Source organism: Procambarus clarkii, chromosome 68 (assembly GCF_040958095.1).
Source record: "Procambarus clarkii isolate CNS0578487 chromosome 68, FALCON_Pclarkii_2.0, whole genome shotgun sequence".
NCBI classification, from domain to species: Eukaryota; Metazoa; Arthropoda; class Malacostraca; order Decapoda; family Cambaridae; genus Procambarus; species Procambarus clarkii.
Window position 1 is genome coordinate 6,340,098 of NC_091217.1, and position 16,917 is coordinate 6,357,014.

A 16,917-nucleotide genomic window follows, 5' to 3' on the forward strand; every position below is an offset into this window, starting at 1 on the left:
TTTATAAGAAAATTCGACGTAAATAGGAGGCAGTAGAGCTCCGATAAGCCAGCGCTAAATCTTCAATATGAAGAATGTTGCTGCTCTCTGATTGGCCAAACGAAACACACTAGTGACCTCTATCGGCACGCAGGTGAACCAACAATTTTCTTCCTAAGTATACCTTATTGAATCGCACCTAAGCATCTTCTTAGGGCGCACTTAGGAACCTTCGTAGCAAACCCACTTACTAAGAAATACACAGAGCTTCCTGAATCTAGGTCCAGGTGCGCTTTAACTTTTGCCTCAAATCAACTAGATTTTATTTTCTCGGAATATTGCTGCCCTCAGACTGCTCAGAGGCAATCAGAAATGGTAATCAATTGTCTCCTTATGCAGTTGCAGTTGGCAACTGACCAACATGCTATGTTGCACTTTGATTAAGAAATTACCCCATCCACCACAACTACTTTGTGGTTGGCAATGGTACGTGAAAATATAGTTATATATAAAGTGTGTATACATGTTAATAATAGCAAAAGGCAGTATGTTTATTGTTCTATGAATATAATATGATGCACATTAGTGACATGAATATATGTATTGAGCATTCCAATGTTCCACATTTTATTACATAAATCCTTCAAATGACATACTGTACAATTGAATCATATTACTGTGAATAAACTATTGGACATTGCAATATATATATATGTAAAACTATCTTTGCTGCAATTCCCGCCCCATGCTAACCCAGGGCAACCTCCACGAGATTACTCCATGAATGCTTGTGACTCGTGACATCACAAGATTTCCTTGCTTCACCACTACCAGTCACAAATTTTATCCCCCCCCCCCCCCAAGATGAAGAATGCATTTTGACATCAGAAGGAAATTTATCTTCCCCTGCATACCAGGACATTGTCACCTATAAACAGGGGCACAGGCCAAAGGTTAACTTCTTAAAGTGCAGCTATAGATTTGCTGCATGTTACCCTATGCATATAAAAAAAATCCTTATAGAATGTCTATAAAATCCTTGGTAAATCTGATATCTTGGATATTTCTAATCTTATGTAATTTTGCATTTGTATAGGCCCGAGGTGACGGACGATTCTAATCTTCCAGGCTTTCCAGCACCCTTTGAAAATTACTTCTTTATATACATTGTCACGTGAATCCCCTGCATAACAGTGGAACTGCCTTTCCTACTCACCCTCAATGCCTCTGCACGGAAAGTCCACCTCTACACCAGCCCAGATGAGTCATCAGTCCTGCTACCTCTCCACCTCTCTGTACCCCCCAGGGCCCGGCAAGCCGAGCGCCTCAACTAACCGGTAGTTTTCCTTCACAAATAAGCAGTTAGCCGCCTTCAACTAGCAGTGGGGAGCTTCAACACAAAGGCGCCGCCAGCCACAAACTAGAAGTTTGCTAGTAGTGCTTGTTACCACCTTGAGTTGACACCGGATGAGTCATCATCGCCTGACTATATAAAGGTCAATGCCTCCCTAGAGAGCCAGACTCTCGGATCTCTTGGATCACCTTAGCCTCCTGCAATGCCATCTGCCCTCAGCCTACATGTGTTCCACCTGTTGGCATGTTTCAATCTGGAACAAGCCAACAGGTGAGAATGAGGGGGCTGGCATTCCAAAATTGCTACTGCCTCATGTGATACAACCCAGGAAATGATTGTTTACATACTAAAGGTGCAGAGTTGCCAATGGTAATCATGAAGCTGTCTGGTTTGGTGTGCTCTACTTTTCTGATAGTTATCTCTTGAGTACTGTAGAAGGTAATATACTGTATTCCCAAATTTCTTTGCTTCTATTGAGGGGAGCCATATTCTGCTCTTGGTGTAGTTTGTGTGTCAGCTAGCTAGGTGGGTAGTTTGGAAGGCCTACCAAAGCAACCCTCACAGAAAAAGGTATAATTTTGTATTTAATTTTTCACTCAAAATTACAGTTTATTAATATATTGAATGTAAACAGAGCCAGAAAGGTTAAGCAAAAATACACACAACAGTGCAGCAAAAATTTGAAAATGTACAGAATATATTTTATCTTTTAACAGTATGTGTATGCTATCTGTGGGAGGAACAGCAAAGTTATTTAGTCACACTAATTAAATCTGGTTTTTCTTCATGTAGCATGACAGAGCTGTGTCATTATAGTACAAGAGAGGTCCAACACTTCAAGATACTCGTCCCCACCATCCATGAGTCGATGATCACATATCTGAAAATATAGTTACTGTTACTTCACATTAACTATCTTGTTAATCCCTCTTTCTGGTGTTATTGGTGATATTTGACTATTGTGATAATTACTAAATGTCACAATATGGTCAAATGTCTGTAGCATTTACCTAATACATATATGTAATGAAAACAGCTATCTATATTTTCAACAAGATCACCATCAAAATCAGGTAATTCATTCATATTAATACTCTTTAATATATAGTAATGGGTCTCATTTTACAAAATAGAAAAGTGTCTTTTGATCCCAGTCAATCTCAATCTATGCCAGGAACATTTTGCAATACAAAAATATATTATGAATACTGTTCAAGTATTAAAAAAAAAAAAAAAAAAAAAAAAAAAAAAAATTAAAGGCAATTTGTGAATCGTGCACATTATTAATTATTTATTATTTTATTAGCATTTATTTATTATTTTTGATTATTAGTGAATTATTTAACAGTCATAAATTACAAGAAAAAACTTTTTTATACATTTTACAAAAAACCCTATCCAATATAGTGGAACCTCAATTAAGGGAATTTCTGGTTGTAAAGCACATTTTCCAGGTCAGATTTGCTCGCCTGATTCAACGAACAAGAGTTCTTTGAAGTCTTAAGACAGAGTTGCCCATCATATCATAGGTTAAAATTAAAGATTCTCTTAGTTAAATTAGCACACAGAGCATGGGAAATATGAGGGTATGAATGGTAACACTCTTAATAGGGCTAAAATTACATTTTTAATGATTTTCATAGAAGGACATGAGATCAGACGAGTCGAGGGCCTTAGGAAACCATTGAGCATATTAATTTAAAAACAAAATTCCACATTTCTGTTTTGTTTCTAGTTGCAGAGGTTTTCGTTCAGTAAAATATGGACTCTTCTGCCTTTGAAAATGAGATTTTAAGGTCAGGGCATGGGAAATATGCTAGATGGGGTTTAAGGCATCTCCAGTTGCAACGAATTGGGGTCAGTCTCGTATAGTTCATTGAATAGAGATTGTACTGTAGTCACAATTTTGAATTAAATTAAATTTCATAGGGCTAGTTACAAAGTGAAATTCAATGCTTATAACTGCTGAAGATGAGATTGTCAATACTGTATATATTTTAAGATTTTTCTGATAAAACAAAATCGGTCAAGATTTCTGAGGTTTCTATTATAATGTTGTTAACTCAAAACTCCAAAGTTTTGAGGGAAGGGTTGATGCACAGGTGAAAAATTACTTAAATGATTCAATGAAAGTGACTGAACTCGCATGTTACAGTAATCATTTTTAATTTTCACCTAAAGTCAATTGTTGAGACTATAGGGGGTATAAATGGTCTTAAAACCTGGCACCAATAAATTAACATTTACCAATTACAAAAGAAATATTATACCATCATATGTAAGTGATGCAAGTTCCAAGCTGATAGGCTGAGGCATTCTGCAGATATCCCAAGGTATCCCTTAATAAATAAAAAAAACAAAGTTCTGATGGGAAAATATGCTTTATTATCAGTGCTATATAGTTAATTATGATCAAATTACCCAAGACAAATAAAACGATTCCTACTTACAGCTAGTCTTTCGAAGATGGCAGCTTTCTGAAGGTCACTTAATCTGTCATGTGTGACAATACGATCATGTATTTGATTCATTATCTGTAATTACAAAAATAATACAAAGCTTAGTAAAGATAACAACTTCCTGTATTTCCATTTATCCTTCACTACATAATATGACTTCACTGACTATAATTTAGGGCACTGCAAACATTTAAATGACAAATATTGCAGAGAGAAGGATGAAATAGTTTAGATGAAAAGCTTCTTTCTGAGTAAGCCACTCGGTCACTTCTTTGGACCATGTTTAGCTGTAACAAAATGACGACATCACACCAATCAGACATGCAGGCGATGAGTCACAATAACGTGGCTGAAGTATGTTGACCAATCCACACACTAGAAAATGAAGGGATGACAACGTTTCGGTCCGTCCTGGACCATTCTCAAGTCGATTGTGAGACAATCAACTTGAGAATAGTCCAGGACGGACCGAAACGTTGTAGTCCCTACATTTTCTAGTGTGTGGATTGGTCAACACCAATCAGGCATGTTTGACTTTTACTTCCTGATGTAGGGATCCTTTCAAACAGTTTACTTTGGGTCATTAATCCCATCTTTGGGTAGATGGGAGACACTGGGGATTTCTTATCCCATACAAAAATTCCCTCCAAGTGATACTTGTTGTCAAATAGACTGCAAAGTGTTGCTCTGCTAATTGCTAGGCTGCTGCTTGACCACTATCCTAAACTAGCTAGGTGTCACTACCTATGTAAACAATTGCCTCACTCCCATTCTGACTTAAACCCCAGAAAGCATAGCACTAGCAAGAGGCTACAGGTAATAAGATGAACCAAAGCCCTTAAGAGTCACATGCTGAGATGGAGAACAGAAACAAATATACAGTTCAACTTCCAAACTCCCAGGTCCTGGGAGTTTGGAAGTTCATTCTTCAGATCATATGACATGGCCTGAAGAATGCATAGATGCTAATGAAATTTGAAAGGTCCAGGGAAAAGGGAATAAACTATAGGCTAATTGAGCTTCATCACCCATCACAGCAGCTGGGAGATGAACAGTATCTATGGACATGGGACTATAGATACTGGAAGAGCTTGGTAATCCGAAATCTGGTAACCCAAATCTTCGAGTAACCCGAATAAATTCACTTTTGAGTTCCTGACTCAACCCAAATGGGAATTTGGTTAAAGGGTTATATGCATAATTTTCAAATAAATGGTGTGACTTACACAAATTTTGTTGGATGTGGTGATTTTTGGTCATTCTTGATAAGAAATGTGGCCAAAAAACAAGTCGAATGTTCGGCTAATTTTAATAGGGAGGGACTCCTTATGATTAAGATTACCGACTGTAGATAACATATGTATGATAAACGAGAATGAGAAAATCAGTAGGAGCCATGAGGAGGATTCGAACCTGCACACTGGGTACTCCCAAGCAGACGTCCTAAACCACTTGGCCACGATATGCTAAAAAGTAATGCAACCTGGAATTTCAACTGAATCCTCTTAGGGGTCCTGAGGCTTACAATCAAACCAAGTCAGGGTTTCATGCATCACCCTTGATTTCAGTGGATGCCTGAGGACCCCTAGAGGATTTAGATGAATCCCAGGTTACTTTACTTTTTTAGCATATTGTGGCCTAGTGGTTGAAGGCATGTGCAGGCTTCAATCCTCATGGATTCAATTAAAACAATATAGATGGGCAACCTTTATTCAATATATACACCTTACAAGTAAACATTTTCAGAACCTATTTGTTTTATAACACTAACACTCTTAGAAAGCAAGAACTGCATTGAAGAGATATAATGAGGCTCTTACCTGGCTTGCAGAGAAACCTTCCATCATCATCAGGGTGATGAAATCAGTTAATTTTTCATAGGAGTCAGTCAAGCACACTTCAAAAAGTTCATCCAACCACTTCTCTGGAACAACTCCTGGGGAGAAACATTAAGAATGAAGGTAGTAATAACCAATTTATACCCTTGTTTCATGTTCTGTCTTGTGCTGATACTTTTAACACCCTTTTAATATCCCCCCTTTGTTATTTCCATTCATCCACTTGTAAACCTCTATCATGTCACCCATAACTCTTCTCCTTTCCAGTGAATGCAATTTAAGCTTTGTTAATCTTTCTTCATGTGAAAGATTTCTAATTTGGGGAATTAACTTTGTCTTCCTACGCTGTAGGAACACACAACAACACACCTACCTGACAAGTACAACACACCTGAAAGTTGTGGAAAAAGCCACACTAGTAGCAAATGATATAAGGTCAGAATTACTGATACTTGATTTTATACTTGATGATTTTAATAAAAAAGAGATAAGTTTGATGATAGACCCTTATGGAGGGAATCTCGCAAGAGTAAAATTCATAGGATGCCAGTATATTTTTTGTAGTGTGGTATATGAAGAGATGAAGTGATAAACTACCTATAATTAAACCTAGTGTTCACAGAAAGAGAAACATACATAATAAAATATAATTTTTGATATTCATAAAGTCAGAATGTAGAAAGATGATGAGCAAGATCCCACAAGTATCAGTACTGGGCCACATTTTGTTCCCAGTTCACAAACAACCTACTAAAGAAAGTGAATTAATTAATGTCAAGCTTATGCCAATGTCAAGCTGATGAGGAGAATAAAAAAATGAAGACTGCAAAATGCAGGAGAGCCTAAATAGGCTGCAGGAGGGAGGGGAAGAGAACTATCAGAAGAAAGCCAAGCCATTATCACTATATAGCACTTGGAAGTGATCAGGATAAGGATTTGGGATAGGATGGGGGGGAAAGGAATAATGCCCAATCATTTGAACAGTTGGGGATTGAATGCCGACCTGCATGCAGCAAGACCGTCACTCTATCGTCCAGCCCAAGTGGTTGGCCAAGGAGGGAGGGGAAGGCAAATTCAGTAATAACTACAACTCGACCCATAGCAAATGTTAAGTTGTGGGAATGAGAGAAGTGAATAATTTAGACCAGAAGAACAATACAGAATAAGAGTATGGCATTACTGCACTTTTTGCACAAGAAATGCAAAACACAGAACAAGACTATCAATTTACACAAAGTTATGTGTAGTGCAGACATATAACATTGTGGTTATGCGTGATGTCAGTGTAATACCTATACACTCATCAAAGTTGAATTTTACCATTAAGTATTAAAAATTCATACATACCTGTAATTTCATAAACATCTTGCTGTTGGATTTTTTCACCGCTACGAAGTCGAGCAGCTGATTGTAAAGTCGTAATAGCTCTTCGCAGATCTCCTTCACTAGTTTCAACAAACGCTTCCAAAACACCATCTTCATATTTGACATTTTCTTCTTCACAGATGTAAGACAGTCGCTTCATCATAATTCCATGTGCTGTAAAAAATAGTACAGTACCTATAGTTATGCCATTCAAAAAGCTAGATGTAAAATGTTTACGGCAAACACACTATATATCTTAGCCCATATTTAAAAGTAAATTTAAATGGTTGAATCAAAGTTATCACCTTTATCAACTTTCTGATGAGGAATTTTTATATAATCAATAGATGCAACAAGGACATTTATATTAATCTACTGTCCTAGTCTCAGATCATTTTGCATGGCCCAAATCAAGATTATTTTTTTTAATAAAGTATACCAAAAAATTATTAAATAACTACTTAATATTTACATAAATCCAAAAGTATACTTTTCACTCATGAATGCATAACTCTGCTTTACATAAAAAATAGTTACCAAGAGGTTTAAAACGAAACTTGGAACATCTTGATGTAAGAGGCTCAATAATGCGAGACACATAATTGCAGATCAGACAGAAACGGGTTGTCCGGGACTGTTTTTCCATAGTACGCCTGAGGGCTGCTTGGGCAGGATTAGTCATCGAGTCAGCCTCATCCAGTATAATGATTTTGTAAGGTAGACATGGTTTACCACTGCAGGAATGATTCAACAATAGTTAAATCAATAAATAATAAAATGAAACATAACAAATCACAGGATAACAATACAAGGTTGACAAGTAAAATTACTACTGGATGACAAAAACCATTTTTATATTATTATTCCAATTGAAGCAAAGGCAATATAAGAAATTACATTGAACATAAGAACAAAGGTAACTGCAGAAGGCCTATTGGCCCATACAAGGCAGCTCCTATCTATAACCACCCAATCCCACTCGTATACATGTCCATCCCATGCTTGAAACAATCGAGGGACCCCACCACCACGTTTTGCTTTAACTTTAATTTTAAAATGCCAAAAAATAAAATGAATATGCACCGAGAGCGTGAGAGGAAAGAAGAGAGAGACGAGGGAAGAGGAAAGGAGAGAGATAAGAGAATAAATATGAAAAAAAAAGAGGAAAGAGTAAAAATAACGAGAGAAAAAGAGAAACAGAAATCTAGCACTGAATGTAAAGAAATGCATCTTTCTGGTGGTTCTTTGGAGCAGCCTGTCATAAACTTAGATTAGTTAGAAGTGAACATGTAAAGTAATTATGAGGCAAATGTGCTGAGCAAGCATGACTAATCACTTGAAAGGAATATGAGGACAAGGAGCGAGAATATGAGGATTGGCTAAAGAAACAGTGTCCAATCTCTTGGAGCATCAGAGATCAAAGCTGGCCCTGAAAGATAAAGGCCATCCCTGTACCAACCAGTCCAAGAGAAGAGAAAACCAAATACAGTATGACTATAAAGAAATGAAACACTTATTCTTAATGGCAAGGAACTAAAATACATGAAGAAAGAAGTATAAATATCTGGTTGTATGTTGGATGTATGCATGAGAGCACAAACAGAAATAAATTATTAGTACCTTATGTAAAGCTAAGCTGCATCCTCAATGGGTGGTAGCATATTCTGGTAAAGGTGATGGAGTACCAGTCTTGCAAGTGCTATACGTAGGCACTAGTAGATCCTTGACAGACCATGCAGTGTCCCTTTTATCTCACACAGGTTGGAACAAACTAAGCGAGAAAGTGGTGGAGGCCAAAACTGGTAGAGGTTTTAAAACGTTAATGACAAACAGTACTGAGAAGACTGGACACCATGAGCATAGCTCTCATCCTGTAACTACACTTAGGCAACTACCAGTTGACTGACAGTCAGAACAAAAGAGCTAAAGCTCAACCCCAACAAGCACAACTAGGTGAGTACTTAATGATGCTCTTGCACAACTGTGAGAAGGACTCCTGACATGCTAGCCCCAAACTCAAAAGAGGACTAACCAATTCCACAAAAGGAAGGAGACAACCCAAAAGGCTCACAAATTGTGGAAGCAGGTGCTGGCAAATCAGGCTAGATCCCTCCCTCCCTCCTGCACATTCAAAAGGGCTAATTGTAAAAAAGGCCTGGTGCAAACCACAAGCATTATCATCCTTCTGTGACAGAATGTCACTCATGAGTAGAAGAGGACACTACAGAAGGAAGCGCAAGAACCTATAAATTTGACTCCAATTGCCTATCCTAACAAATGGCAGGCGTAACCCAAAATTTTCGGTTCTGCCTCTGAAAATCAGAGGCAGAACCCCAATGAAATGACAGCTGACTGAGTAGGGCGACAGGCAGCAGAAGCAGTCAAAAGAACATGAGCAGCGGCATCCTTAGGAAAGTGGAGTCAAAAAAGGGGAGGTGGATAAACAGATTAAGGACCAGGCTGAACCTAAAGACTGGGCCTTGACACACAAGGCAAGCCAAGTAAAATGCTAACTCTGCCTCCTGTGGGACTGGGGCAAGGAAATTAGGCAATGCAACTGAGGCTGTCATTACAGGCAGCAAGGCCTCTCTACCAGTTATATGCATTTGTACTTAGTTATAAAAGTATTTTAATGCATTTATGTGCAATTCCAATAATATTACTTTTCTACAAGAAGATACATAAATGTTCATCACCCAGAATGGGAAGTTGTATATCAATTGCTTGTGATGTCTGTCTTATTATATGGATAAGTTATCTTGAGCGGGGTGAGAGTAGCTTGAGCTACCTCATTTTTTTGTGTGTACAATATTTATACCTCAATGAACTTATTCCAATTTAAATTCACAGACTAGGCAATCACCAGGGATGGTTAGCCACAGGTCAGGCTGTGGGAGTAGAACTACTCTCGAAATCATCAAAAGGTAATCATACATTCCAATATGAGAAGGAACAAATAAAACTAAAGTTGGAAAATATAATCAACCATGAAGCAGAAACATATTATAACTTCCACTTTTGGGCAGCAAAGATAGTATATGATTTATACAATATATGAAAAACTCCCTACTTACTCTGGTCTGGTGCTGGACACAGTTGTCTGGGCAAATCTCTTGACCTTCTCTCTTATAACCTGAATTCCTCGCTCATCAGAGGCATTTAACTCTAAAACTCTGAAAAGAAGATACAGTACTGTGTAAGTTATCATGTACATATACAGTAGTATAAATGTAAAACTTTGCCTCAAAGAACATATGCAGGGAGAGGGGGGGGGAGGGGGTAAAGATTGATACTCAAAAAGAACATGAAACAGGTTATGCCTAAAAATTGTCTTGACACTGCGTGAAAACATGAAGTAAAATAGTCAACATAACTGATTACTCTAAAACAAATCCATAATGCCTGCTGGTCCCTCATGATGCATATTCCAACAGAAGTATGATAATTTTTTTAAATCATGAAAAAAGGAATTGGACAAGTCTTCAATTTGAAACCATTTGTATTATTGTTGATGTATTTTTACAACTTTTTAAAAATTATTCAGGAATTTAAAGATAAATGGAAATTAAAAGGCCAACACGCAAAAAAGGAACACCAGCAGAGTGAAGTCAATCAGGACCATTCTCAAGTTGATGTTGACTTGAGAATGATCCAGGACGGACCGAAACGTCGTCGTCCCTTCACCTTCTAGTGTGTGGTCTGGTTAACTATCTACATTTTTGTACACCATAAACCACTAAGTTGGTCCGGTGAGTTCAAACAGCATTGCACCACCACACATTACTTAACTGATGATGCTATCTCACTCTGCAAAATTCTTCCTCTCAACATACTATGCACATCACTAATTTTAAGCTCAATGCTGCTATTACCAGAAACCGGAAAATTAATCATTTTTGGTAAGTATTTTGTAAAGGAACATGAGCTGTCGTTTCATAATGCTTGGATGCACGAAGCAATGACAGAGTGCTGTGGCTGCCTACATCACACGTTTAACATCATAAACAGCATTGTGTTCACTGATATCTGAATATTATACATAGTCTATCACAGTCAAGATCTTCTATCATTGCAAAATATCAGCAGTTACTTATATCTTCAACACTTAAGTGATGCATTAGACACAAGCTGAACAGCAGTGCTGTTAGCAGCTGTTAGCTCATGCTGCATGTGCCACCTTTGGTTCCTCACTCTGTACCTTCACACCCAGGAACAGTGGCCACAATTTTTTTCAAAACAGCATCTGTTTACCGGAGGCCTGAGAAAGTTGATGCAGAGCCCCATGGAACTTTTAAATCTTTTTATATCTTAAAACATAAATCTGGCAGAGAAATTCATGGGCAAATGACTTCCTACCTAATTCTTCCCTGAAAAAGAGAAAACCAAAACTTTCTTGCTCCAGTTTAGTCATCACCAACCAACTCACCTCTGATGGAAAAGGTCTCCAAATAGCTGTCTTGCAGCAGCCAAAATGGTTGAAGTTTTGCCAGTGCCTGGAGGTCCATAAAACAGCAAATTTGGCAGCTGTAAAAATAATGTTGAATCAACATGAAAATCATTTTTTCAGAGCTAAATCACTAGGTTCCTCACTAATCTGCTCTATTATTGTGTATTGCTCTATTATTGACCAGAATTGTGTAGTCAGACATGAATACATTCTGGACCAATACCAAACTCTGTACCCCTTTAATAGAAGCAGCAAGGGGTCTTTGGGGTACTAGATCATCACAGTAACCAGCAGAAAAACACAACAGAAAGGTAGAGTACAACAAAACAGGTAACTGCTTGAAAACATCTACAAACAATGTACATCATCCGATCCAGAATCTCTGAATACCACTGTAAGAAGGGAAGGAAAGTGTAGAAACAAATACAGAGGGAATCTATAAGAAAGAGGTACTTCATTACATGTAATACTAAATTTCTGGGAGGGCTCCCCTCTTTATCAACATGGAAAGAAAAACAACAAGGCCTACAATGACCAAATCGCAAACGCTGTCATTTCATCTTTTGGTGTGTGGTTTGGTCATTATATCTTCAGCCACGTTATTGTGACTCATTCGTCTGCAACAGGGCCTACCGTGGTGGAGGGAGGGGGCAGAACCAGAAGATGTGAACCCAGAGCACCCACCCAGGCCCCAAAAACCATTGATGAAGACAAGTCTGCAAGCATTGGATAGAACAGGCCTGCAAAGAGCAGGAATGATGCACAAAGCCTTCCAGCAAGCACCAGCAAGCAGAAAAGCCTCAAAAGCCCTGCAAAATCTCACAAAACCCAAAAGTATCCAAACACCCCTGTGAACTAAGAGTGGTACAATGGTCAAACACACCACTCAAGAATACAGCCTACACAAAACAAGAGACAAGTGGGTAGCACTGCTGGTAAACATAGGGCATATCACAGAAATGCCCTAGCAACATGTCAAGAAGCATGACAAAAACTTCAGGGTGCCAAAGCCCAAGAAGGGCTGCCAAAAACACAAGCACAGAGAAGCCCAACATAATAACGACAATCAAAACCACAGCTTCAAAAATGGGCACAAACAAAATCTGAAAGGAAGAAGTCTTCAACCCAGGAGTAGCAGAGATGGAAACAGATGGGTGACTAAAGATCAACATATCCTAGGCCAAGGAATAACTTGAAAAGCCTCAAACAAAAATAACAGACCTGGAAGGAAACAAATGGAATATCCCGAAACAAGAACCGCAGGGCGACCTCAGCTTCCAACCCCGCACATACTGACATGGAAGTAGAGTACCAGGAAGGTACACACAAAACCACACCAACCCAAAACTTTGAACTCTGAGGAAAAGCATAGCCCTCTACAGGACCCGAGCCGAACACTGAATCTGCAACAAGCAAATCACAGCAAAACCCAACCACCAGACCCTGCAGAAGAACCACAGCACATGCTCTTGAGGATGATTTAGCCCCCACTGACAGACTCCTGAACTTTTTCAAGGGAAGAGAACTATGACCGAAAGCATGGGCAATGCCAGCAGCAACCAGAGAAAGCAACTGGAGCCACATTCAGCCTTGGCAAACAAGTAATCAAGGCACTCACATGTCAGCATAAACTCACACAAAATAAAAAAGAAACACACAAGCACAAGTTCCTTGCACAGGACAGACTCCAAGAGATGGCCAACACTTAGCTACAAAGCTGGTGGATTTTTCTCATTGATTATTGTGGTGGTCTATTACTTTAAGATACTCTTGCCTTTACTGAGGGGGAGGGGTCAGATTTTGGTATAGGTGTTCTGTACCAACATCTGGCACTTATATGTGTAGAGCCTAATGTGATACCTGGGTCTGGAGAACTATGGGTAGGTAGCTAGGGGAGTCACAGAGGGGTCCTCATAGAAATGCATTATGCAAAACTGATTGGTAATCATAAATACTGAGCTTTAAAACAATTTTAAATCAAAATCAAAATTTTATGAAATGCATTACTGTTATTTCTTACTTTCTGAGCTGACACACAGGTACAGAGGTGGTGGGAAGGGAATTATCAGGAGGTGCCAAGCCATTACACCTACAGTATATAGCACTGGGAAGGGATCAGGATAAGGATTTGGGATGGGACGAAGGGAAGGAATGGTGCCCAACCATTTGGATGGTCGGGTATTGAACTGTCGCTCTAGTGTCTAGCCCAAGTGGCTGGACAAATGTGGTGGGAAGAGAAAACAAAATTAAACCCTTCCTCATTGAAAGCTTATAAAAGAATCAGACTTACATCAGCACCCATCAGTGTGCTCTTCAGAACAGACACCACCTCATCTTGGTAAGCAACATCTTCTACCGTCTTTGGCCGGCTGGAAAAAATTATTCCCAAATAATATGATATATTACAAATGTGATATTACAAAAGTTATGAGATTTGATACATGGAACTTGATTGTGTATCCACATATTTGATTTTTTTTTATGACTGCTATATTGTAATAATTGTAAATGAACAGTACTGTATTGAGTTAACATTTATGAAAAATTATAATAATTTTTTTTTGCTTCAGCATTGAACATGTATCAAAAGATTATACATATCAGCTCTAATTTTATTACAATATATTAGGACTCAGATCGATGTATATTATTATTAACACAAATCACATTAACGTAATATATATAAATGAAAAAATCTCCTAGGACTATAGGTGGGTGCGAACCTACGACCCCGGCATTGCCAGTTGCGTAGTCTACCACTACAACCCTGCTGATGGCCTAGAGGTAGAGTATGTGACTGGCAATACCGAGGTTGTAGGTTTGCACCCACCTACAGTCCTAATGGATTTTATCACTTATTATTGCTAATAGTCATTGTTTTGAACTAATTTTTAGTGCACTATATTGTAATAATAATGTTTTATGATAGAGTAATATTATAATTTGCAAAAATATTATGAAAACATACTTTCTAGGCTAAGTACATTTTAATACAATACTTTATTGTTATTGTGAAGAAAACAGTTCAGAGCAAGTTATTGAACATGAGGAGACATTCTAACTTCTGAAATACTGTAAATTAGTTATTTTTTTTATATCAATAAATGCTCGAGGTTTTCTTACTACAAATTAAAGAATACACCACTATGTACATTTAAAATCTAGCAATGAATGCAATTAAATTACTCTTTCTTTCTGTATCCCACCTAGATTAGAGTCAATACGATTTTCTGTATCTCATCCTTCCAATTTGTCTTTTGGGCCTTCAGGCTCAGTGTGTGAATCTACTCATCTTCATGAGGCTCGATCTCTTTCAGATATCAAGATCGAACCTGTTTAATACTGTTTAATAACATGATCGAAATACTGTTTAATAATATATTGAATTTAATACTGTATTTAAAAGTTTGTTTTATCAAGGACCAGATTTTTGAGATGCCATTGTATAATATTTAAAAAACTATGCAAAAACCATAATGTATTTCCAGAGATAAATTTGAAAAATGACATTCCCAAGCTTCACCAAAACATACTATTTCTCAACCCAAGGTGTAGGTCCCTTCTTCCTGGGAACCTTTTCTTTGCTGGGTCCTGCCGAGCTAGAGCCTCCACCAAGCTTTCCAGTTTTGAGGAAGGCTTGCATGATGACTTATGAAGTCTGAAATATAATAATTTCTAAAATTAGTAAATACTGTGTTACTTTTAAAAGCAAATTATCAGAAGCAAGTACTGAACACTGGTGGAAGTGAATTACTGTAATTCTAATTATAAAAAATTAATATCCCTTACTCAACACAAGTACGCAACATACCGCTTTAACAATTAAGATGATTTGTGACGATAAGTCATGGCACTTTTCTAGCAGCAATATTTTTAACTAAGCTAAATACAACAAATTTCAATCTAATAATAAATTGTGACTGGTTGTTTTTCTTATGTCAAAAATTTAAGGTAATAAAACAAATCCAGAACCAAGTCAACTTTCACACCAGAAATATTCGAGGGCCACAGGGCTAACAACACTGCAAACCAAACATGACAGTGCCAACATTATCAAAACTTTTAAAATACAGGTACTGAATTTGAAGGATGGTGATGAAGACAACTTTACAAGGTCGGATGTAACACAGTAACAGTTTCAAGCTCAACAAGGCGCAATGAAGGATTGAAAACGGGAGATGCATTTTCACCCAGTGTTATAACCCGATGGAACTGCCTACCTGTCAAATCCTTAAATGTCAAAACTCTGTTGAACTTTAAAATCTAGCTTAAAAATATCAGAACAAATGGAAGGACTTATGACAAGCCACCGGGTTCCTGTCCTCGTCGAGACCACTAGTGTTAGTGGCCCTCGGGTAAATTCAGGCAAATAAACAGTTTTGATATTTAGAAAACGAGCTAATTATTACATTTAATTTCGAAACATATTCGACCAAATCAAAAAACCTAAGCTAAACTAACACAGCCTCACCTAACAATATATAAAATTTTGACAATTAAAAATTGAGCTTTGTTGAAGCACTTGTATAGATGACCATACTTCTACAGGATACAATTCACATCGTACACAGGATGTGCTAACAAAATTTTAAACCTACCTAACCTAACCCATCTGTGCCAATTACAACATAACTTAAGCTAATACAACCTAGCACAGCAATATATATATATACGATTTTATCAAACTGAAAACGAGCTACGTCGAATCATCTTATGTCCGAAACAGACATACCCCCTTCTATAGGATGTTACACTGTCTACACAGTTAAGACCATACCGAAGTAACTTCACAAGTTTAAACACTGGAGAGGTAAATTTATCCATCGCATTTACATATAATCATTGCACAGACAAATATTATTGTGCGTGATATATTCAGTATATCTTTGATATATTCCTTCATATAGAATAGGGTAGCATCACAGTGTATATATAAACTTCTTGTTAATAAATAAATAAAAAGGCATGGTCTTATTTATATAATAAATTACGGTATCGAAACATTTTTAAATTTGTTAAACTCCAACCTGACCACCAGTGATGTCTGAGATACACACCTCTTTATATATTACGGACGTGGTGTGTGTGTGAAGGTGCTCTGACTGCCGTAGGTTCACGAAGGTGCTACTACTGCCACTGGCTCATGAAGGAGGTTCTCCCTCTCCCGTTGCTTGCAGGAAGTAGTGTTGTCTGAGGTTTCTCCTGCAGGTAGTACACAGGTCCCGGGTCTTCCCGCCAAGGATGGTCAACAAACAGTACGGAGCAGTGTTGCCGGGTCCAAATTGCTAAAAGTAGCGAGAAGACGGTCTAAAAGTAGCGAATTTGTAATAAGAGTAGCCCAATTCTTTGTTTTGTGACTGATACGGTTTTCAAGATAATATATTTTGATATATAGAGTACACTACATAATGATAGTTGTTTTATTAATATTATTTCTGCACACACACACACACACACACACACACCACCACAGGG

The 16,917-nt window shown here is 37.8% G+C and overlaps 1 protein-coding gene across 1 annotated transcript; it reads right to left on the reverse strand.

The window, feature by feature from the left end:
* Positions 1-516: 516 nt before the first annotated feature.
* Positions 517-16,692, reverse strand: LOC123774775 (replication factor C subunit 4). The gene is made up of 10 exons (XM_045769369.2): positions 16,500-16,692; positions 14,976-15,100; positions 13,733-13,811; positions 11,422-11,519; positions 10,070-10,168; positions 7,533-7,729; positions 6,978-7,169; positions 5,613-5,728; positions 3,784-3,867; positions 517-2,213 (listed from the first exon to the last, which is right to left on the reverse strand). The coding sequence occupies exons 2-10, from the start codon at positions 15,083-15,085 to the stop codon at positions 2,118-2,120; spliced, it is 1,071 nt and encodes a 356-aa protein (XP_045625325.2). The 5' UTR covers positions 15,086-15,100; positions 16,500-16,692; the 3' UTR covers positions 517-2,117.
* Between the last annotated feature and the right edge of the window lie 225 nt (positions 16,693-16,917).